Genomic DNA, 24886 nt, shown 5'->3' with positions numbered 1-24886 from the left:
TGCGTCAGTAAGCACCATGTTTAGGCTTTTTAACAACTCATACCTTGTAAGGCACTTTGCTGAAGGGAACAGCTGTCCAACTGAACATCAGGGACTAGTACTAGTTTCCCCTCCCCCTCCCTGCATTCTCTTTTGTTTCTGCATGGGAGCTGTTTATCATCCAAAAGAGTTATGAGAGTAAAGTATTGATATTATTGTGAGCTGGCCATGGGGCTTATAGGACTAGAAAGACTAGAAACTTTAACCATTTACCGATATTAATACACTGTACATCAACCAGTGCATTATTTTCTGCTTATCATTTTAAGTTTTGGTTACATCAGATTCAACCCACCATCTCTCTTGCAAAGTACACTGCTAGATACCAACAGAGTCATTTATGATATTTTAGAATAAAATAGATGTTAATGCTGGTAAGCAAATACTGGGCAGCGCCTGGGAGGAGAGCGTGACTTCCCATCATGTGACTACCTTATTTGGCTATTTCATTCATCCCGCCATGTGAGCCTTCTCAGTTTGACATTTCCAAAGCTCAACTAGTTCTGTTTATTCCGTTGAGCAATTTAATCCCTCCCTCCCGCCCTGTTTGCTTTCTGGTTCTCTTGTATTTTATTTTATTTTTCCTTATGAGCTTCTGTAACCTATTCAATAGTTCTCCTTAATAAAATATGGGCGGGAATTGCTGCCTGCGGCACCCCTTCAGCCCTGTGCTGAAGCCCCGTTAGGGAGGGGGCATATTGTTACTCTGCTGGACTGGGTTAACTTGGCCCCAGGACATTATGCCAGCAACTATGCCCGCCTTGCAATACAGGCATGAGGCACCCCCTCGGCTAGTTGCCGAGGCCCCTCATCCGGTGGTCCATACCGGCGGTGGGTATTATCCGAGCCTTGCCAGTACATTCCCTGCCCCTCGTTTACGCCCAAGTTGTGTGTATTGTCTTTTATTGCGCACCAAAGCATTAAGGTCAGTTATATAATCAGTTGTTTGAGCATCAGACTAGACTGCTAGCAGCCCCTTTTTAAGTCAGTCGCGCCACCACCTTTAGTGATGAATAAAACGAAAGAAAGCGTCACGCTTTTTGCTACTCGAGGACTATTAATAATAGTCCTCTAGTAGCGTAGCCAATCAGAATGCAGGATTTGCATTAGTCCACTAGTTGGGTGATACTAAATATATCATAACCCCAGCTGGTCATGTTTGCTGCATATGACAGACCAAAGCATCAAGAACTTGCTCTTTGCTACACTTGCAATATGGTGTAAGTCCTTTTCTCATAAATGTAAGCTCTGGTTAAATTCTTAAATTAATAGACACTAAAGTGCTCATTCATTGATGCCATGTTTAGTCAAACCATTTTTTGCTTGCTCTTTTAAAACATTTACATGAATAGATGCTGACAAGGGAAAACCTTGGTTTATGTATGAAGCATATCAACATGTAATGAAAGCTCAAGTGGAATTCCTAATAGGACTTGGAGTAAATCAAGCCCTAAAGGTACATACATGTGAAAATTCAAGTGGTTGTAACTATACACTCAATCAATGGACTTTTTTTAATTAGCTCCCTACACTAATTTTATTGCCTATTTCAGATAATTTGACAGTAGTGACTAAGTCTTTTACCGTTCTTGGAAATAGGGGACTTAAAAAAAATTCTTAAAGTAGGGTTAAAGTATCAGTGTAACAGGAAAGAAAAGAAAAAGGAGTTGAAAGGGGCCATTTTCCATGCAAGCTGTTACAGTAATATTATTCTTTTTTTGTAATTAGATTGCATTTTTAGGGAATTTATAGTGTGGTAGCAGTGTATAATGGTTTGGAATTTTTCAAACCAGACAAATTTTGATTCCTGATTTTTTTCAAACATTCATTATCATAATGATTTAAAACAAAAGAAAATCAAAATTGAACTGGTTTTAAAAAATTTGAACCACAGCATAATAACATACATCATCAGGGGATAGTCCTTCTAAAGAATTATTTAAAAATTTTTCAAGCCAGCTATTTTGTTACAATATTATTATTAAAAGGTCACTGCAAAATCATTAGGGGATTGACATTTCACTCTTGGGAGGGGAAGGGTTTTATAAAGAGGAGGTTTTTGAGTGAACATAGAAGTAATTATTATTGTTAACCCTTTGGCCCCTAAACCAGCTTGCATCTATAGACAAGTAAAATCACCCAACATTAGGCAGAAGGAAAGGGTTAAGATCCCCTATTATCATGGCTCAGTTTTTTGTTGTCCCAGAAGAGATTTTCCAGTCACTGAAGTACAAAATTTATTATCCAACTGTATTATATGTATTACAGAAAATGCACGAAACGCAGACGTTTGTCCCTTGCTTGTCACATACAAATCTGCCGCATGTCCTCAGTTGTTTACAATGCACTTGCTAAAAATAATTTATCATGTGCAAAAATCTGGGATACTAAATATATGTAGCTTATTGGACTATTTATTAGTGAGTAGTATCTTTGGATATTTTTACTCGTCTTTTATTTTGACTTGCCCTTGCATGGGGCTCGCCAAAATACAGCAAGACTTGTAAAAATATCCCATGATACTATGCACTTAAACTCATCAACAATAGATAAGCTTGGGGAATGGTGCGCACTAAATTGTCCAATAAGATACATGTATTACACCATTACCTTTAAGCTGCTTTATTTTTTCATCTATAAAAATTGATTTTGTAGGTAGGAAGTGATTAGGAAATAAACATATTAAGTACAACAGAACTGAGATTTTGATTATCAGAAATGATGACTACATAACTTGCAAAACCTCATTTGCAGTGGTTTAATAGTAACTGTTTCTTGCTTTATGTCCAAAGGATGTTGTATTCAAATTGTGGCACAAGTACCTTCAAATTACTGGCAGTGCTTTCACTAGCAATCCTGATGGCACTTTACCTTCTAAAAGCTCCATTTTTTACTATCGTGATGCTGAGCTGCTTGGTCTTAATAAACGGAAGAAGCGACAAAAGAAAACCAATGAAGATGATGATTCGGATAAAATAGAACTGTGCTCACATTTAAGTGATGAACAAGGTAACACAAGTGATGGTTCTCGCATACAACTGGGAGCCAAGCAAAACTGACCATGCAGCCTGACCTTTATTAACACAACCAAAGTGTAATAACTACATGTACGTCATAACAAACCTTATCAAAAATCCTGTGCATTATCCACATACTGAATGGAATGTGATAAACATTTCCAAAAAGTCTGTGAAGCTGCACTGAAGAGTTTATAAAGGGTAGGTGGCAGAGGGGGTCAGGTAATAGCAGTTGGTGCAAAGAACAAGTTACTGAGCTGCTAACAAGTCATGTGACCTGACTCCCAGCTGTGTGTGAGAAAAGCATCTTCCTCTTTATTTGTTCCTCAGCCAGTAGATTCACTATAATAATGGTTAAACAATTTTGACCTTGAGAACCCAGTTCATTTCTGGGGTCAAGTATGGTAGCATTATAATCCAATATACCAAATCAGCTAACTCATTGTTAAACCCAATTCAAACGTTTTGTTCCAGGAATTTCCATGTATCATTTAAATGTGAATGTTACATTATAAGGTAATTGTGAAGAAGAGCTCCCCAAAAAACCTGTCGGCCGACTGTCGGTCAACTGTCGGCCGACAGTCGGCCGACTGTTGCCCAACTGTTGGCCGACTGTTGGCCGACAGGTGGGCAACAGTCGGCCGACTGTCGGCCAACAGTCGGCCGACTGTTGCCCAACTGTCGGCCGACAGTTTGTGTTATGTTTGAGGCCAAAGTGTTGGCCGACAGTCGGTGACCTGTTGGCAACCTGTCGGTAACGTGTCGGTAACCTGTCGGCAGGACAAACTAAAATGATCGTAAGCATTTACTTGTCTATTGCTTCTAAACTACGCGAAAAGAGCTAAAGGCAGTTCATAACGATACCTTGAGCAGCACTTATACTACTAATATGGCTTTTGTCCACTGTTTTAGCGTTGGCTAGCGATACTTGCCCACATTGTAAACATCATTCATACATACATGACATAACATAGGAGGCCGCGTTGCATTGTAGGGCGATTTAAAGGAAAGTGTTTGTCTCCTCTACTAACTATGTATTGATACGTAGCTTATGGTTTTCAGAGTTTTTAGCAGAGTTTTCGATTAAATTATCTTCCAATGCGATTCTTAGATTGTCTGGTGTGTTGTAAATTACGCAAGTGATATATCCTATACGCATCTGATAACAACTGATAACAGTTGATAGGTAAGTAGGTGAAGTCTGTCGAGTCATACATCACCATTACGGAATGTCACGTTAACTGCTCATTTTTACCACAATTTTCTTTTTCTTAACCGATCGGTAACCTGTTGGTTAGCTGTCGGTACACTGTCGGTAAGCTGTCGGTCAACTGTCGGGCGACAGTTGACCGACAGTCGGCCGACAGGATTTTTGGGGAGCTCTTCTTCACAATTACCCATTATAATGCAAATATAATACACAAAGGGTCTTAACCCTGGGATTTTTGAATTGGGTACAACATTGAGTTAGACAATTTGGTTTATTGAATTTATCACAATTTGCAATTTTTCAAAAGATGACATTTAAATGTTTATTTTAAGACATGTGTCAATGTTACCAACATCATCATCAGTTACAAAGTTTTTCAAAAACTGTGAGGACTATATGAGAACTAAGCAAAAAATGCATAAATGACTATGATGAAGTGACAGAAATTTGATATTACGTATTTTGAGTGAGTGTCAGAGTGCCTGAAAGAATAAAAACCATTGGAACTTTTACAGCAAGGTGAGGCATGCAAGTTCCAACGGTTTTTATTCTTTCAAACACAGACACTCTCTCAAATACAGTATGTATGTTATCACATTTCTGTGACTTCATCATAGTTAACTATGCATGTTTTGCTTAGTTGTTATATAGTCCTAACAGGTTTTCAAACACTTTGTAACTGACAATGATGTTCGTAACATTGAAACATGTCTTATAAATTTAAAACAGCTGTCATCTTTTTAAAAATTAAAATTTACTTTCTGCTCTCTTGATAATTTCGTTCCATTATCACAGTTTCAAATCAAGGGATTTCTTTACTCTTAATCTTTGTTTTTCCCTTTTACCGATGAGCCAGTACCCACTAACAAGTATAAATGTCTGGTATCAGACAGGGTGAAATGCTTCCAAAACTCATCAATAATTATTTATGAGCCTAATAGCCTATGAAAACACCGATAAGACATTGCATGCGTGAGCTTACATGTATATCCTGATAAAACACTCCTTGTTTATATAAAGAATACTAATAACGTATAGTTTGGTTCTCCTCTCACAATATGAAGCCGTTCAAAAAGCTCACAGCACATGGTTTATTAGGTCTAAAAACACTCGGCTATGCCTCGTGTTTTTAAACCCGATAAAATACTGCTGCTTGTTTTTCAAACATAAAGTGTGACTTTTGAAGGGAATCCAGGGGATTCAACTAGATGATGATTCAAGGTGATAAAACATCTTATTTAACCCCACCCCTCCCCCAGTACATTGTTGCTTTGTGGATTTGCTTCCTTTTGGCCTTGAATGCCCTTTTCTAACCTTTTCTCTCGTCACGTTGTTTCATTATGAATGGGAAGGCTTTTATTCCTCCTCTGAAGAGAAGAATTAACAAAATGAACAACATTGAAGTAACAATTGTTGAAAACGGTTCTCTAGTGGATGACCCCCATGGAACTCAATTGGAAGAGAATATTATTGATGGAGGTAACATGAACCTTGAGGATGACTTGCCAGGCTACCATTCATGTCTCCACGCTAAGCCTGCTGATAAAGACAACCATGAAAGCAGTGATGAGGAATTTGTTGGATCTGTCACTGTTCAAGGGGCTAAGCATGGTACACCAATAAATTGCAGATCAAAGATTCGTGTTGGTCACAGTTCTCTCCAGTTAACATTGGTGTTTTGCTACCTTGGCTTGCTTTGGATTGATGAACCTATTTTCCTGAGTGATATAATAAGGTCTGTTTTGTTCGTTTATCCCAAACATGCTTCCTTTGGTACAGTCATGGTAAAAAATACTTTGGAAGTCTGGAGTCACTGAGCTGTACTCCTCTCAACTCTCCACATAATTAATATACGGTACATCCTCCTCATGTTGGAGATGACTACTCTTTTGACAACTAAAAGATTTGTTTGATCTTACAGCTGAAAATGTAGTGGATATTTTTTTCCTTTTGTAGCATTAATAATTAAACAGTAAGGAAAAGTCTAGTCAAGTCACACAATGTTAATGCTCACTGTGTATACACAAAACCAGCACAGAGAGAAAAGGGGCCAGGACATTAAGAGAATACACTCTTGGTGCAAAGTTTGTGGAAACCAAAGTGAACAAACCATTTTGAAAGAAGCTTTAGTAAACCTTAAAAAAGCATATTGAGGAAACTTGATGTTTTCAACAATGTATGTTTGATCTCAGGTGGGCAAAACAGGGTCAGTTTCCTTTCTTCCAAGCAACGAGGCATCTTCCTGGTTACATGAAATTTGGATTTGGTGATTTTCACTGTCTGTGCCCAAAAAGGTATGAATTTCCTTGATGTGATATTGAGGGTTAGCAAAACGAGCAGAGGGTTCAAATAAGAATAATAGTAATAATACTAGATTGAGCAGTATAACAAGTTATCATTGTAGATGTTTGGGAGGTTTGTCAACCTCGACGGCAGAGTACCTTACATCACTCCTAGGGTCCAGATGTGGAGAGGTTCTACGGCGAATGCGGAAGGCTGTCATCTCCAGCAGCCTGAGCATTGCCCAAATCCTTTAGAGTAATCATAGCATAAAAGCGTGGACATAAGGCTAAATTTCTGTCTATAGTGAACCGATGAATTTTATTTGGTCAGATCAATTTGGTAATATTACTAATAAGAACAAATACAATGTAGTTTTTAGCCAATTTATAAACCATTATAAATTAAAGTTAATGTGACAACCATGACCTCTGCGAGGGATATTTGAGCCTAGGCTTTCTCTGTTACAGAGCTACCTTGTTTCACGTGAACGGCACACCATGCACCTCATTCAATCACATTCTAGGTGCCTTGTGCTTTGGACTAGTATGTGCGAAAACACTTAAGCTCAGAAGTATCTTCACTCAAATTCTCTCCCTTCCCTCCCTCTTTCATACCTGGTGCCTCAATAGCATGTCCAAGGACATGTCATGGAGAGTTACAGTAGCTAGTTGTACACTATCTGTGGATTTGTTACAGTTAATGACCTATTTTAACATGGGCTCGTGCAATGTTTGCATCTCAATGACTCTCTTTTCTAATATGAAGGGTTAAATCCCCCTTTGTGCTTTGTCAAATAGTTTTCTATTCAACTTTGTGAAATAAAATACGGGTGGCGGTGGAGTGTTCCCATGCGGGTCACCTTTTGCCCCATAGACTCACTGTACTAAGTTTGTCTGCCTTCTGATCGCGCATGGTTACCATAGAAACCAGGGGCGCAACCCTAGATAGGTAGGGACCTCTCATGTGAGGGATTGTAACCCTCTGGAGAGAATTGTGGCCTTGGGGGATTTTAAGGCGAGGATTGTTACCTCGCACTGCCAACTTGTTGTTATGGCCTTGGGGATTGTAACACCTTGGAGAGGATCGTGACCTCTCTTGCCGGACAACTTAGTTATCCTACCTTTTCATGACCTGCTGATGGAGTGCTTCATCTCCTACCCCATTACCCCACAAACTGTTGTCTCTTACAATTGTTATCATTATTATCATGGGTTGGTAACATTAAACAGAGTTTTCCGTTTCTAGAGTACAGGTGTCAGAGTGGCTATGAACAAATATTTTATAGTTTACAGGGGCCCGTTTCTTGAAAGTTCCGAAGCTTTTCGGGCGGATTTCGGGGAATATAAAGCTCTTTGTATCTTTAGACCGTGACGGTTTCGAGGCCTGAAACTTTGCTATCATGTTGTTCTTTTGGATCTTATAAATCTGTTGAAAGACCATATTTCTAAAATAGGCGGTAATACTTTCACAATAATTAATGGCTTCTTGGTCGCGGAAAGTTACCGGGAAACACGCCCCTGGAATCAAACGCGGACCGCATTGGTGGAATGCGACCATTCTAACTACTTTCTCAGCCCTTTTTCCGAGAAGAGGACCCCAAATATCACGATGGCTGTACATCAACAAAAAAACTTCACTAAGGAACTGAAAGACCCATTGCAAAAGGAAATTATTCTTTAGTCTTAGTGCTACTTTTGCCCAACTAGCCAGTGTGATTGTAAGTTCAAGATAGGCCCTCTCATTCCTAGCTATTATTACTTCTAATGTTACATGACTACGTGCCGACACTGGTCAAATAACTTCGAGCAGCAGCTACTGTATTTTGATTGTCGTTTAAAGGCATGCCGAAAATTCGATTATTTGCTCTATTTTAGCCACCATTAATCCAGCCTCAAGGCGCCTGCAAACGAGGAAACAATGTTGCGGAAATATTGTTGCGGAAGCAAATGTTTCCCTGTTTGCGACCCCAGGAAAGATTTGTTGCGGAAGCAAAATTGATCATTAAATCGATTTCACTTAAATGTTGTTAAGTTCAGACAACTCAAAAAGTCGAGACTTCGGTAAGCTGTGGCCAAGATTAGTTGCCTCTCGTGATATTGGAGAGTTTAGATCGAGTTCTGAAAGTGATTGACCATGATTGGCTCTCTTGAGTGTGGGCGTTTCCTGTCGGAAGATTAGAAAGTCAGTGCTTCACTGACTCACTCGCCGACGCAGTACCACAGTTTTTTATGAACTAATTCCGTTCGCTTTGCGTTTGTTGTGCCGGTTGGCAAAAGCAACTACTTAAGGTTTAGTTTCAAGCACTCGATTCACTCGTCGCTTTACTTATTAAACCAACGAGGCACTTGGAAGCCAATAAGGCCTGGGTAGGACTACCGTTAAGAAATTTGTAATTCAAAATCTGTTCTTTCCTTAGGGTACCTCTACTGCGAACACTCCTCAGGCATGCATCACAGCTTGCAAAGTTACTACGCCTTCCACGTTTTCCAGACCAGAAATGGGCAACATATACTTCGCGGTTTATCGTAGATCTTCATCTTCCAGGTGATAAGACGTGGGGGAGGGTGAGGGGTTAATTTCCCCGAGGATGAGTACGCTATATACCAACATACAATACAATACAAACTTATTAACATACCCACACGAGCTATTCACAAAACCTCATCGGAAAAGGAAAGAAAACGTTGAGAAAATAGTAAAATCTTGAAATTAATTAAAAAGAAATTTCTGTAAGAGTCTTAAAATTCATGATCTTCTTCAGTCAATTGTCTAAGGAATTCCAAATCTTGGTTGCTCTGTAGGAAAAAGTCCTTGTTGCTCTGTAAGAAAAAACTCCTACGGAGCAACCAACGTGTGGTCATGTGGAAACAAGGAAGTACATGTAACTTGTTCAAAGCACAAAAATATGCACATGTGCGGGGCGCCAATTTTAAATTAACGCCCGGTCCATGTAACCAACCAGTTTTTCCTTAGGATATATCTCTAGTCGTTGCTAGTATTACGGCTGTGAGGTTTTTCTTTCAAGTACTAGAATGCTGACCCCTTTCAATATCTTGAGCCTTCCCCAAGCATCTCTCGACTGTTTCTCTCGATTGCGTGACAAAACACCATTGACTTGGAGCACGCGGCGCGATTACCATACAAGAGACTGCGAGCAGTTCAGCTAAGTATTTTGTTTGCTTGTCCAACAGGTATACTACATGGAATTGTTCGAAAACTCCTAAGGAGAGCAAGGGTCTCCGCAGAAATCTACCCTGCATTGTTTATGGGCGGTGGTAGTTGTATTCCTCTCTTTGAAATTGGTGCAATGGCATTTATTGTTGTGGCCATGAAACTTTGCTATGGTCTCGATGACAATACGGAAAGGTAAGAGAGAGCGGCTTCTCAACAGCTTCAACCTTTGTTTTCAAGGAAAAGGTAAAAATCGCGACCAGTGCACTTTGCTTCGACATTGGTTTGGAAAAGGAAAGGGAAAGGAACTTCATTGAAGTGTCTGGTCGTTCTAGCGCTGGAGCACTAATTGGGGACACCGTAAATAACGCAAGTCGAGTCAAATGTTGGTTTTTAGGGAGAGGGGAAAACCGGAGCAGAACCCGGAGAAAAACCTCTGTCGGTGCAGAGTAGAGAACCAACAAACTCAACCCACATATGACGCCGAGTCTGGGAATCGAACCCGGGCAACATTGGTGGGAGGCGAGTGCTCTCATCACACTCCGCCATCCCTGCACCCCCAAATCTACCCTGCATAGAGAGAATTCTGGAGGATATACAAAAGTCATACATTGGATCTGCAGCTTAATCAAATCGTAATTGACAAAGTTAGTTCGTCAGAAGGAGTGCAACTTTGTTCACCGCAACACCACAGTTTCTTTAGAAACTTAATTTATTGGTTAAATCATAGTTATTATTGGATCAAGATGGTTATGAAACTCGACGTTTCTTTGTTTTATGTTTTTGTTCGCTGTTTTGGCCCTGACCGTGCACACCACACCCTTTTTCTAGAGGACAGCCAATCAAAAGTTTCGTTTAATTGATTCAAAACTCATTTGTGAACTGAGGGCAAAAGATGGTGCATGGTCTTGGTCAAGTTAACATGAAGCACAATGCCACTGTTCTCGCTTTTGTAGTCTCCAGAGTTTCATAACCAGTCAATCTATATGAACTATGGTTAAATGTCAGCACTTCGCGCTTCAGTTGTCAGAAAATGTGGAAAAAGAGTAAACCTTATCTCAACTGAATCCTTAACGAAGTCACAACTACTACCTTTTTGAATCATACTGACGCTACCAGTGAAAACAGGGAAGTGAGATTCGGTCGGGTTTTTTTCTCAGGCACGTTAAGGTTTCCTGGGAGGCATCAGTTAACCTTCCAGATGCGAAGAAGATTTTGCAGAGAAGCTTTATTTCAAGAGAACTTCACCAGGGGCGGATCTAGGGGGAGGGTGCAGGGTTTGCCCCCCCCTCCCCCCTGAGATGACCTGCAGCTTTCTAATACGACTGGTATTCTGCAAAAAAAAAAACCGTCGCCAGTCAGCTACGCCATTCCTTAGTAGTGTACCCCCTCTTAAGAAAAATACTGGATCCTCCCCTGTCCACTGTCAAGAGGTATTTATGAGTAAAAATACCCAACAAAATGCTGGACCGCGGCCCCCCTATTGGCTCGCTCCAAGTAAACATCTTTCGATGACTAATTCTGATTTATTTTCTTCCGATCACAGGAAACAGGAAGCCATTGCTGTGCAAAGTTCAGATGCCAATCCATGTAATGTGATGCCTTTATTCACTGATTGGTTGAAATGCTGGAAGCGTTGCGAGGCTAAGAATTTTGAAAATGGTGTTCCCTGGACAGATGAACAGAGTAGGCTGCTGCGCAATCCCGCGGCATACACTTCTTTTTGTCGATCGGACATTTTCGGTTCATGGAATCCCACCGACAAAGTTTACACGGGAATCGAGGCTAAAAATTATCGCATCAACCGAACAACGAACGAAGAAAGCCAGAAACGATACGCGCAACTTTTCAAGAGCGTGATGAGCCGAGAAAACGGAAAAGAGTTCAGTGGCCTGACTTCACCACCTGCCACAAGTTTTACCGGCACTTGCACGCACGTGACAGAAGAGTCACGTGGACCTATGCAAACAGGCACTTGCTCTCACATGGGAGATAGTGGAGAAGGGCGTTGTTTCAAAGATTTGCGCTCTCGCGGAGTTAATGCTTTAGACCTTTTTGAAAACGGCAGAGATGCTAAGTACGTTTCTTACCCGAGGAATAGTCTAAATCAAAACGCATTTCACGATTCGTATATCATGTTGCTCAATATATTAGCAGATCGCATAGAGGTGACAGCCGACGACATCCAAGTCGAGGTCCGCAAAATTGAAGGAGCTTTATTCGGCAATACAGTTTCAAGAGCGGTTTTCAATTAGTGTCATAAAACAAATACCAAAGTAATTACTTCGACCAATCACAGCTGGTGCAAACAGCGCAATGAACCGTGTAACTTGCTCAAAGCTTGAGGAAAATCGCGCGTGCAATTTGGGATTGGTTTTGATTTTCCTTCTCATTGATTGATATAGAGCGGTTTTCAAATGAGTGTCGTAAAACCAAACTTTGGCCAATTAAAAAGGACGGAGACAATCCAGTAAACCAATCAAAACTGGAAGTAATTACACGTAGCCGACACAAAGCGCGGGAAAATGTGCACGCGCCAGCTACGATTGGTTTTGGTTTCACTTCTGATTGGTTGAAAAAGTGGCGCGAGAACTTTGAACCAATCACTGAGTGAAGTAATGCAAATCCAAAGTGATTATCTCATTACTTTCGACAGTCATTTGAAAACTGCTCTAATGGCATGGTGTAAAGTTATTTTTTTGTTTAAAACTCCGAAGGTTATTTATTAATAAACTGTTTCTTTCACATTTCCACTATTGTACTAGGTTTTTTACATACCGGTAAACCAATTTTGTATTCATAATCTTCATTCATTGACAAAGCTCTAAACGGCTAAACCGATTAGAAATATTTATGTCTCAAGAAGTTTATTCCTCGCCCACTCATATATGATGAGAAGGAGAAGTGGTCCCCCACTCATCCCCTGATGAGTGGGCGACCACGAAACAGGCTTTTAGGGACGACCTTGTAGTTTTACTTGTTCTTTTTTTCAATATATACTTCGCTCTACTTCAATGTATTGAGCACTGTTTTGCGAAAATCAAGTTTCACACTTAATACATATATATACATGTTTACCCTCATGTTTGTCACCGCAGTTTGCGTTTTATTTCTAATGAAGCTTCGTTGGCCAAAGACGAAAAGCATCTACGATTTGTTTCTTTCATACTTTCCGCTTTTACGTGATCTTTCATTCTACCATTGACCGTTAGTCCTTGCCCTGAGTTCACCCACCGTCCCCTCTCCCGGGCTTGTTTGGTTCAGCTGGGTCTATCTCACCCTCTCGCCGGAAAGTATAAAGGTCTATAAAGGCAATGAATTTCATTGCTGTTACTTCGTAGCTCTACAATTCTTCTCTTTCACATTTTGTAACTTCAAAACTTCGGTGGTCATTTATTTTCTTGTGATGTTAAAAACCTGTAATGAAGTGGGATTTGAAAATGGAACGGTTCGCGGTAAAAAACGTTGCTACAGAAAAAAACTGCGTTAGCGTTGTTGAGTTAACATTTACTAGTCGCATTGCATTCCGTTTTGAAATTACAATTAAAAGGCTTTATGTAAGGATTATGCATAAACAGAAAGTGACCCCTCTCTTTTCGCCATTGCAATAATTCGCATGTTAAAACCTCAAGGCGACCCAGACGTGAACACGTGTTACAAAATTGACAGGCAGCTTTTTATTTTCCGACGAACCTACCTCTGATCGGCAGTGACCTGGACCGATGATTACAACATGTCCCTCAAAGTGTCTCTCAGTTCATGTCAACTACAAATGAGTCACGGAGGTCAGGTAGGGAACATGACAGTGGTAGATTACGTTCCATAACAATCACAGAAGACCTTTTTCGAATCATCTTGACAGGCAAATTACATGAATTAGTGTAGGGTTGTCTGATGTTCACAACATTATAACGGCAGAAATCTCGATTCACGCACTACAACATGGTCACGCGTAACGCTTAATATATTCACGAATCACGGCGTTTTCCCGATTCACGCTCTTTTTGGGGTCAATTCACGGATCACGCGAAACCCCTGCCAAACCCTGTATCGAGATAACGTCGTGTATGGAGATATTTACTTCGCAGTCCTCCCGAGATCTTTGCCCGACACTGGAACTTATCCTCCCTTGTCGTCGAGGTTGGCAGGAAAGATGGCTTTCTCAATGACGTCATCAAATGAAAATCCAAAACCAGAGGTGTTTTGAATTTTTATCTATAGGAGGTTAAAGATGATCTAAAAATTAATCTTTTTTCAAGTATCCAGTTCCATGACGTCTTTCGTTGCGAAATACTGCAGCATTTTGAATTTCCCAAATTGTCACCTTGCGTGACACCGTGATACAAAGAGATTTGGTTGAAAAAAAAAGGTCTATCCCTATGAATCTCAGCAGTTTGAGCGTTTCAAGTACGTTAGGAGATACAGTTTATCTCGTGAGCGAAAAGTATGCGTTTTCATCTCAAAGTGAACCCAGAAATGTTCTTGTTATTGTTGATTTCTGGCCGCCATATTGCTGCACAACGGAGGTTGCACCAACATGGCGGCTCCATACAAAGCGTGAAACGTTTCAAAAAATAACTCAGAAACGATGCACCGCACAGACCTGAAAATTGTTAAGGAGATTTCTAAATTTGTCTCCTACAACACTTCAAGTTTTTGTCTTTTTTCGTTCAATCGTTTCAATTTTATTATTTTGTTGCGTGACAGTGAGAACTTGTAATCTATTGCAAGAAAAACCTAACCCTAATCCTAACCCTGAAGATTTTACCCTCTTTAGATAATTTTGTGATTTTGCTAACCACTAAATGACAATATACACCAAGTATCTACCAAATGTGGGCTCAGGTATAAACATCACGTGACAAATGCTCAGTATTCGGGGAGCGAACGAGTTGGCCTTAAATCTGGTAGGTTTATCATTTTATAAGTGAGTTCTTGGGCAATTTCCGTCCACAGAAGCCCCCAGGCTGGCATCATTAAGCCGGAATGTGGGTAAAGGCAACCCTTTGAAAGAAAACAGAGGCGAGAGATGGTTTCATGCAGACTGGGACGGCTAACTGAATGCTCTGTTGTAAACAAGGCGGTTCACGAGTGAAGTTGTCTCTCTGGTCTTTCTGTGGACGGATTCCAGGACCTACCGATACAATTTGGGCAAGTTTTGAAAGCTAAAAACTTCAATCGATGCGGTATTTTGCTGGTAGGACTGGGTGGCCCGACACTTATGAAAAAAACTATGAAATGAGAATCGGCAGTGTTCCCTTGTCATGGAATGGCAGAATTACCCAGAATTCGTTTTGGGCATGAGCGAGGCAGCTTGAGAAGCACGAGACTGGCCCTCATCCAATGGCTGAATCGCAGCCAGAGGAAACAAATTGGAGCCAGATACTCAGGAGTAGGCCTGGTGTGTGCTGTTAACGTAGATCTTGAACTCCTGAACAAGTTTTTATCATAGAAAAGTCGCGACAAAGTTGTGCTTTCATTTCGCTGCAATCCTCGTGTCAAAGAAACGGTATAATGTAAGTAAGAGAATAACGAGATTTACATTTTCAGATTACCTGTCCTCTTACTACTAAAGTCAAACTCTAGATGTCTATGCAGTAAGCGCATTCAAAATTTCCTCATATTACTTGATAAAAGTAGGGTTTTCTTAAAAAAAAAAAAAAAGGGTTTCCCTGCTTATATAAAAATACGTTTTCTCTCCCGTCCTCTTCTTTGACATGATCTTTGCGGAAATTACATTCTGTCCCTCAATAAACCTAGAACAACCAGAGATGGTCTTACTGAGTTCTTTTTTCTTACGTATCAGTCAAGTTGCGAAATGCGCTACATGATTTTATCCGTACCATTGAGTTTACTGGTTTTAAAAGAGAATCCAGGGCCGCATTTTGTACAGCGGCTTTTCTTTTTAATTAATGTATCTTTAAATATTATGTATTTAGTATGTATCTGTATGTGCTATGTATTTTAGCTGTAAATGAAATGTCTCGAAGATATTAGCTCTTGAAGTTATTCTGAAATTCGAGATGTTACCTTTAGCAGGGCGCGTGCGCACACTTTGTAATCTGCGACTCCAGTGCTTACCATATGGCAGATAAATGACTTTTTCCTTGAATATATAAGCCATCTAATTCTTACGCTATATTGACAAGGGCGGTTTGGAGCTGTGAGTAGGCGTGGGATTTGTCACATATGGTTTAGGGGCCGACATATCTCTCCCTCAATGCCGTACCGGGAGGCAAGGTCGGTAGCAGAAAGCAGCGAAGGGCCAACTGCGTCCAAAAGCGATCGCACGGGCCGAAATCCCGGGATGACTCGTTTGGTACGACGCTCCAGCGCCGGTGTCTGGAGGTACTGCGTTTTTCTCTATTGTTGAAACATTCCGTCAGCGCATGCGTAAATGTTCTGGCTCTCCGATACCTAGCCTACCCAAAAAAATTAAAATGTTTTTTTTTTTTTTTTTTTTTTTTTTTTTTTTGTTTAAACCAGCAATTGACATTTCAGTTGATTTTATAGGCATAAACGTAACGTAAGAACCGTGCATGTCTGGTCTTGTCTCAGACAGAGGTGAGAGATGGTTTCATGCAGACTGGGACGCCTAACTGAAAACAAGGCGGTTCACGAGTGAAGTTGTCTCTCTGGTCTTTCTGTGGACGGATTCCAGGACCTACCGATACAATTTGGGCAAGTTTTGAAAGCTAAAAACTTCAATCGATGCGGTATTTTGCTGGTAGGACTGGGTGGCCCGACACTTATGAAAAAAACTATGAAATGAGAATCGGCAGTGTTCCCTTGTCATGGAATGGCAGAATTACCCAGAATTCGTTTTGGGCATGAGCGAGGCAGCTTGAGAAGCACGAGACTGGCCCTCATCCAATGGCTGAATCGCAGCCAGAGGAAACAAATTGGAGCCAGATACTCAGGAGTAGGCCTGGTGTGTGCTGTTAACGTAGATCTTGAACTCCTGAACAAGTTTTTATCATAGAAAAGTCGCGACAAAGTTGTGCTTTCATTTCGCTGCAATCCTCGTGTCAAAGAAACGGTATAATGTAAGTAAGAGAATAACGAGATTTACATTTTCAGATTACCTGTCCTCTTACTACTAAAGTCAAACTCTAGATGTCTATGCAGTAAGCGCATTCAAAATTTCCTCATATTACTTTATAAAAGTAGGGTTTTCTTAAAAAAAAAAAAAAAGGGTTTCCCTGCTTATATTAAAAATACGTTTTCTCTCCCGTCCTCTTCTTTGACATGATCTTTGCGGAAATTACATTCTGTCCCTCAATAAACCTAGAACAACCAGAGATGGTCTTACTGAGTTCTTTTTTCTTACGTATCAGTCAAGTTGCGAAATGCGCTACATGATTTTATCCGTACCATTGAGTTTACTGGTTTTAAAAGAGAATCCAGGGCCGCATTTTGTACAGCGGCTTTTCTTTTTAATTAATGTATCTTTAAATATTATGTATTTAGTATGTATCTGTATGTGCTATGTATTTTAGCTGTAAATGAAATGTCTCGAAGATATTAGCTCTTGAAGTTATTCTGAAATTCGAGATGTTACCTTTAGCAGGGCGCGTGCGCACACTTTGTAATCTGCGACTCCAGTGCTTACCATATGGCAGATAAATGACTTTTTCCTTGAATATATAAGCCATCTAATTCTTACGCTATATTGACAAGGGCGGTTTGGAGCTGTGAGTAGGCGTGGGATTTGTCACATATGGTTTAGGGGCCGACATATCTCTCCCTCAATGCCGTACCGGGAGGCAAGGTCGGTAGCAGAAAGCAGCGAAGGGCCAACTGCGTCCAAAAGCGATCGCACGGGCCGAAATCCCGGGATGACTCGTTTGGTACGACGCTCCAGCGCCGGTGTCTGGAGGTACTGCGTTTTTCTCTATTGTTGAAACATTCCGTCAGCGCATGCGTAAATGTTCTGGCTCTCCGATACCTAGCCTACCAAAAAAAATGAACATGCTAGTTTTTTTTTTTTTTTTTTTTTTTTTTTTTTTTTTTTTAAACCAGCAATTGACATTTCAGTTGATTTTATAGGCATAAACGTAACGTAAGAACCGTGCATGTCTGGTCTTGTCTCAGACAGAGGTGAGAGATGGTTTCATGCAGACTGGGACGCCTAACTGAAAACAAGGCGGTTCACGAGTGAAGTTGTCTCTCTGGTCTTTCTGTGGACGGATTCCAGGACCTACCGATACAATTTGGGCAAGTTTTGAAAGCTAAAAACTTCAATCGATGCGGTATTTTGCTGGTAGGACTGGGTGGCCCGACACTTATGAAAAAAACTATGAAATGAGAATCGGCAGTGTTCCCTTGTCATGGAATGGCAGAATTACCCAGAATTCGTTTTGGGCATGAGCGAGGCAGCTTGAGAAGCACGAGACTGGCCCTCATCCAATGGCTGAATCGCAGCCAGAGGAAACAAATTGGAGCCAGATACTCAGGAGTAGGCCTGGTGTGTGCTGTTAACGTAGATCTTGAACTCCTGAACAAGTTTTTATCATAGAAAAGTCGCGACAAAGTTGTGCTTTCATTTCGCTGCAATCCTCGTGTCAAAGAAACGGTATAATGTAAGTAAGAGAATAACGAGATTTACATTTTCAGATTACCTGTCCTCTTACTACTAAAGTCAAACTCTAGATGTCTATGCAGTAAGCGCATTCAAAATTTCCTCATATTACTTGATAAAAGTAGGGTTTTCTTAAAAAAAAAAAAAAAGGGTTTCCCTGCTTATATAAAAAATACGTTTTCTCTCCCGTCCTCTTCTTTGACATGATCTTTGCGGAAATTACATTCTGTCCCTCAATAAACCTAGAACAACCAGAGATGGTCTTACTGAGTTCTTTTTTCTTACGTATCAGTCAAGTTGCGAAATGCGCTACATGATTTTATCCGTACCATTGAGTTTACTGGTTTTAAAAGAGAATCCAGGGCCGCATTTTGTACAGCGGCTTTTCTTTTTAATTAATGTATCTTTAAATATTATGTATTTAGTATGTATCTGTATGTGCTATGTATTTTAGCTGTAAATGAAATGTCTCGAAGATATTAGCTCTTGAAGTTATTCTGAAATTCGAGATGTTACCTTTAGCAGGGCGCGTGCGCACACTTTGTAATCTGCGACTCCAGTGCTTACCATATGGCAGATAAATGACTTTTTCCTTGAATATATAAGCCATCTAATTCTTACGCTATATTGACAAGGGCGGTTTGGAGCTGTGAGTAGGCGTGGGATTTGTCACATATGGTTTAGGGGCCGACATATCTCTCCCTCAATGCCGTACCGGGAGGCAAGGTCGGTAGCAGAAAGCAGCGAAGGGCCAACTGCGTCCAAAAGCGATCGCACGGGCCGAAATCCGGGATGACTCGTTTGGTACGACGCTCCAGCGCCGGTGTCTGGAGGTACTGCGTTTTTCTCTATTGTTGAAACATTCCGTCAGCGCATGCGTAAATGTTCTGGCTCTCCGATACCTAGCCTACCAAAAAAAATGAACATGCTAGTTTTTTTTTTTTTTTTTTTTTTTTTTTTTTTTTTTTTTAAACCAGCAATTGACATTTCAGTTGATTTTATAGGCATAAACGTAACGTAAGAACCGTGCATGTCTGGTCTTGTCTCAGACAGAGGTGAGAGATGGTTTCATGCAGACTGGGACGCCTAACTGAAAAACAAGGCGGTTCACGAGTGAAGTTGTCTCTCTGGTCTTTCTGTGGACGGATTCCAGGACCTACCGATACAATTTGGGCAAGTTTTGAAAGCTAAAAACTTCAATCGATGCGGTATTTTGCTGGTAGGACTGGGTGGCCCGACACTTATGAAAAAAACTATGAAATGAGAATCGGCAGTGTTCCCTTGTCATGGAATGGCAGAATTACCCAGAATTCGTTTTGGGCATGAGCGAGGCAGCTTGAGAAGCACGAGACTGGCCCTCATCCAATGGCTGAATCGCAGCCAGAGGAAACAAATTGGAGCCAGATACTCAGGAGTAGGCCTGGTGTGTGCTGTTAACGTAGATCTTGAACTCCTGAACAAGTTTTTATCATAGAAAAGTCGCGACAAAGTTGTGCTTTCATTTCGCTGCAATCCTCGTGTCAAAGAAACGGTATAATGTAAGTAAGAGAATAACGAGATTTACATTTTCAGATTACCTGTCCTCTTACTACTAAAGTCAAACTCTAGATGTCTATGCAGTAAGCGCATTCAAAATTTCCTCATATTACTTTATAAAAGTAGGGTTTTCTTAAAAAAAAAAAAAAAAGGGTTTCCCTGCTTATATGAAAAATACGTTTTCTCTCCCGTCCTCTTCTTTGACATGATCTTTGCGGAAATTACATTCTGTCCCTCAATAAACCTAGAACAACCAGAGATGGTCTTACTGAGTTCTTTTTTCTTACGTATCAGTCAAGTTGCGAAATGCGCTACATGATTTTATCCGTACCATTGAGTTTACTGGTTTTAAAAGAGAATCCAGGGCCGCATTTTGTACAGCGGCTTTTCTTTTTAATTAATGTATCTTTAAATATTATGTATTTAGTATGTATCTGTATGTGCTATGTATTTTAGCTGTAAATGAAATGTCTCGAAGATATTAGCTCTTGAAGTTATTCTGAAATTCGAGATGTTACCTTTAGCAGGGCGCGTGCGCACACTTTGTAATCTGCGACTCCAGTGCTTACCATATGGCAGATAAATGACTTTTTCCTTGAATATATAAGCCATCTAATTCTTACGCTATATTGACAAGGGCGGTTTGGAGCTGTGAGTAGGCGTGGGATTTGTCACATATGGTTTAGGGGCCGACATATCTCTCCCTCAATGCCGTACCGGGAGGCAAGGTCGGTAGCAGAAAGCAGCGAAGGGCCAACTGCGTCCAAAAGCGATCGCACGGGCCGAAATCCCGGGATGACTCGTTTGGTACGACGCTCCAGCGCCGGTGTCTGGAGGTACTGCGTTTTCTCTCTTGTTCAAACATTCCGTCAGCGCATGCGTAAATGTTCTGGCTCTCCGATACCTAGCCTACCAAAAAAAATGAACATGCTGGTTTTTTTTTTTTTTTTTTTTTAACCAGCAATTGACATTTCAGTTGATTTTATAGGCATAAACGTAACGTAAGAACCGTGCGTGTCTGGTCTTGTCTCAGACAGAGGCGAGAGATGGTTTCATGCAGACTGGGATGCCTAACTGAATGCTCTGTTGTAAACAAGGCGGTTCACGAGTGAAGTTGTCTCTCTGGTCTTTCTGTGGACGGATTCCAGGACCTACCGATACAATTTGGGCAAGTTTTGAAAGCTAAAAACTTCAATCGATGCGGTATTTTGCTGGTAGGACTGGGTGGCCCGACACTTATGAAAAAAACTATGAAATGAGAATCGGCAGTGTTCCCTTGTCATGGAATGGCAGAATTACCCAGAATTCGTTTTGGGCATGAGCGAGGCAGCTTGAGAAGCACGAGACTGGCCCTCATCCAATGGCTGAATCGCAGCCAGAGGAAACAAATTGGAGCCAGATACTCAGGAGTAGGCCTGGTGTGTGCTGTTAACGTAGATCTTGAACTCCTGAACAAGTTTTTATCATAGAAAAGTCGCGACAAAGTTGTGCTTTCATTTCGCTGCAATCCTCGTGTCAAAGAAACGGTATAATGTAAGTAAGAGAATAACGAGATTTACATTTTCAGATTACCTGTCCTCTTACTACTAAAGTCAAACTCTAGATGTCTATGCAGTAAGCGCATTCAAAATTTCCTCATATTACTTTATAAAAGTAGGGTTTTCTTAAAAAAAAAAAAAAAAGGGTTTCCCTGCTTATATGAAAAATACGTTTTCTCTCCCGTCCTCTTCTTTGACATGATCTTTGCGGAAATTACATTCTGTCCCTCAATAAACCTAGAACAACCAGAGATGGTCTTACTGAGTTCTTTTTTCTTACGTATCAGTCAAGTTGCGAAATGCGCTACATGATTTTATCCGTACCATTGAGTTTACTGGTTTTAAAAGAGAATCCAGGGCCGCATTTTGTACAGCGGCTTTTCTTTTTAATTAATGTATCTTTAAATATTATGTATTTAGTATGTATCTGTATGTGCTATGTATTTTAGCTGTAAATGAAATGTCTCGAAGATATTAGCTCTTGAAGTTATTCTGAAATTCGAGATGTTACCTTTAGCAGGGCGCGTGCGCACACTTTGTAATCTGCGACTCCAGTGCTTACCATATGGCAGATAAATGACTTTTTCCTTGAATATATAAGCCATCTAATTCTTACGCTATATTGACAAGGGCGGTTTGGAGCTGTGAGTAGGCGTGGGATTTGTCACATATGGTTTAGGGGCCGACATATCTCTCCCTCAATGCCGTACCGGGAGGCAAGGTCGGTAGCAGAAAGCAGCGAAGGGCCAACTGCGTCCAAAAGCGATCGCACGGGCCGAAATCCCGGGATGACTCGTTTGGTACGACGCTCCAGCGCCGGTGTCTGGAGGTACTGCGTTTTTCTCTCTTGTTCAAACATTCCGTCAGCGCATGCGTAAATGTTCTGGCTCTCCGATACCTAGCCTACCAAAAAAAATGAACATGCTGGTTTTTTTTTTTTTTTTTTTTAACCAGCAATTGACATTTCAGTTGATTTTATAGGCATAAACGTAACGTAAGAACCGTGCGTGTCTGGTCTTGTCTCAGACAGAGGCGAGAGATGGTTTCATGCAGACTGGGATGCCTAACTGAATGCTCTGTTGTAAACAAGGCGGTTCACGAGTGAAGTTGTCTCTCTGGTCTTTCTGTGGACGGATTCCAGGACCTACCGATACAATTTGGGCAAGTTTTGAAAGCTAAAAACTTCAATCGATGCGGTATTTTGCTGGTAGGACTGGGTGGCCCGACACTTATGAAAAAAACTATGAAATGAGAATCGGCAGTGTTCCCTTGTCATGGAATGGCAGAATTACCCAGAATTCGTTTTGGGCATGAGCGAGGCAGCTTGAGAAGCACGAGACTGGCCCTCATCCAATGGCTGAATCGCAGCCAGAGGAAACAAATTGGAGCCAGATACTCAGGAGTAGGCCTGGTGTGTGCTGTTAACGTAGATCTTGAACTCCTGAACAAGTTTTTATCATAGAAAAGTCGCGACAAAGTTGTGCTTTCATTTCGCTGCAATCCTCGTGTCAAAGAAACGGTATAATGTAAGTAAGAGAATAACGAGATTTACATTTTCAGATTACCTGTCCTCTTACTACTAAAGTCAAACTCTAGATGTCTATGCAGTAAGCGCATTCAAAATTTCCTCATATTACTTTATAAAAGTAGGGTTTTCTTAAAAAAAAAAAAAAAAGGGTTTCCCTGCTTATATGAAAAATACGTTTTCTCTCCCGTCCTCTTCTTTGACATGATCTTTGCGGAAATTACATTCTGTCCCTCAATAAACCTAGAACAACCAGAGATGGTCTTACTGAGTTCTTTTTTCTTACGTATCAGTCAAGTTGCGAAATGCGCTACATGATTTTATCCGTACCATTGAGTTTACTGGTTTTAAAAGAGAATCCAGGGCCGCATTTTGTACAGCGGCTTTTCTTTTTAATTAATGTATCTTTAAATATTATGTATTTAGTATGTATCTGTATGTGCTATGTATTTTAGCTGTAAATGAAATGTCTCGAAGATATTAGCTCTTGAAGTTATTCTGAAATTCGAGATGTTACCTTTAGCAGGGCGCGTGCGCACACTTTGTAATCTGCGACTCCAGTGCTTACCATATGGCAGATAAATGACTTTTTCCTTGAATATATAAGCCATCTAATTCTTACGCTATATTGACAAGGGCGGTTTGGAGCTGTGAGTAGGCGTGGGATTTGTCACATATGGTTTAGGGGCCGACATATCTCTCCCTCAATGCCGTACCGGGAGGCAAGGTCGGTAGCAGAAAGCAGCGAAGGGCCAACTGCGTCCAAAAGCGATCGCACGGGCCGAAATCCCGGGATGACTCGTTTGGTACGACGCTCCAGCGCCGGTGTCTGGAGGTACTGCGTTTTTCTCTCTTGTTCAAACATTCCGTCAGCGCATGCGTAAATGTTCTGGCTCTCCGATACCTAGCCTACCAAAAAAAATGAACATGCTGGTTTTTTTTTTTTTTTTTTTTAACCAGCAATTGACATTTCAGTTGATTTTATAGGCATAAACGTAACGTAAGAACCGTGCGTGTCTGGTCTTGTCTCAGACAGAGGCGAGAGATGGTTTCATGCAGACTGGGATGCCTAACTGAATGCTCTGTTGTAAACAAGGCGGTTCACGAGTGAAGTTGTCTCTCTGGTCTTTCTGTGGACGGATTCCAGGACCTACCGATACAATTTGGGCAAGTTTTGAAAGCTAAAAACTTCAATCGATGCGGTATTTTGCTGGTAGGACTGGGTGGCCCGACACTTATGAAAAAAACTATGAAATGAGAATCGGCAGTGTTCCCTTGTCATGGAATGGCAGAATTACCCAGAATTCGTTTTGGGCATGAGCGAGGCAGCTTGAGAAGCACGAGACTGGCCCTCATCCAATGGCTGAATCGCAGCCAGAGGAAACAAATTGGAGCCAGATACTCAGGAGTAGGCCTGGTGTGTGCTGTTAACGTAGATCTTGAACTCCTGAACAAGTTTTTATCATAGAAAAGTCGCGACAAAGTTGTGCTTTCATTTCGCTGCAATCCTCGTGTCAAAGAAACGGTATAATGTAAGTAAGAGAATAACGAGATTTACATTTTCAGATTACCTGTCCTCTTACTACTAAAGTCAAACTCTAGATGTCTATGCAGTAAGCGCATTCAAAATTTCCTCATATTACTTTATAAAAGTAGGGTTTTCTTAAAAAAAAAAAAAAAGGGTTTCCCTGCTTATATGAAAAATACGTTTTCTCTCCCGTCCTCTTCTTTGACATGATCTTTGCGGAAATTACATTCTGTCCCTCAATAAACCTAGAACAACCAGAGATGGTCTTACTGAGTTCTTTTTTCTTACGTATCAGTCAAGTTGCGAAATGCGCTACATGATTTTATCCGTACCATTGAGTTTACTGGTTTTAAAAGAGAATCCAGGGCCGCATTTTGTACAGCGGCTTTTCTTTTTAATTAATGTATCTTTAAATATTATGTATTTAGTATGTATCTGTATGTGCTATGTATTTTAGC

General features: G+C 40.8%; 1 protein-coding gene across 1 annotated transcript in view; it reads left to right on the top strand.

Moving 5' to 3' along the window:
• LOC138044013 (TATA box-binding protein-associated factor RNA polymerase I subunit B-like) overlaps nucleotides 1-12469 on the top strand; it is a 13080-nt gene extending 611 nt beyond the window's left edge. Inside the window, exons 3-9 of the mRNA XM_068890591.1 lie at nucleotides 1392-1495; nucleotides 2832-3048; nucleotides 5698-6001; nucleotides 6459-6560; nucleotides 8966-9093; nucleotides 9741-9915; nucleotides 11267-12469. Of these exons, the coding sequence (XP_068746692.1) occupies nucleotides 1392-1495; nucleotides 2832-3048; nucleotides 5698-6001; nucleotides 6459-6560; nucleotides 8966-9093; nucleotides 9741-9915; nucleotides 11267-11975 (1739 nt within the window). The 3' untranslated portion in view covers nucleotides 11976-12469. The remainder of the gene's footprint in view (nucleotides 1-1391; nucleotides 1496-2831; nucleotides 3049-5697; nucleotides 6002-6458; nucleotides 6561-8965; nucleotides 9094-9740; nucleotides 9916-11266) is intronic.
• The last annotated feature ends 12417 nt before the right edge of the window (nucleotides 12470-24886 follow it).

Source organism: Montipora capricornis, chromosome 3, assembly GCF_036669925.1.
Source record: "Montipora capricornis isolate CH-2021 chromosome 3, ASM3666992v2, whole genome shotgun sequence".
Lineage (NCBI taxonomy): Eukaryota > Metazoa > Cnidaria > Anthozoa > Scleractinia > Acroporidae > Montipora > Montipora capricornis.
Note: the sequence above shows the minus strand (reverse complement) of the source record. Positions and strands in the feature narration are given on the sequence as shown.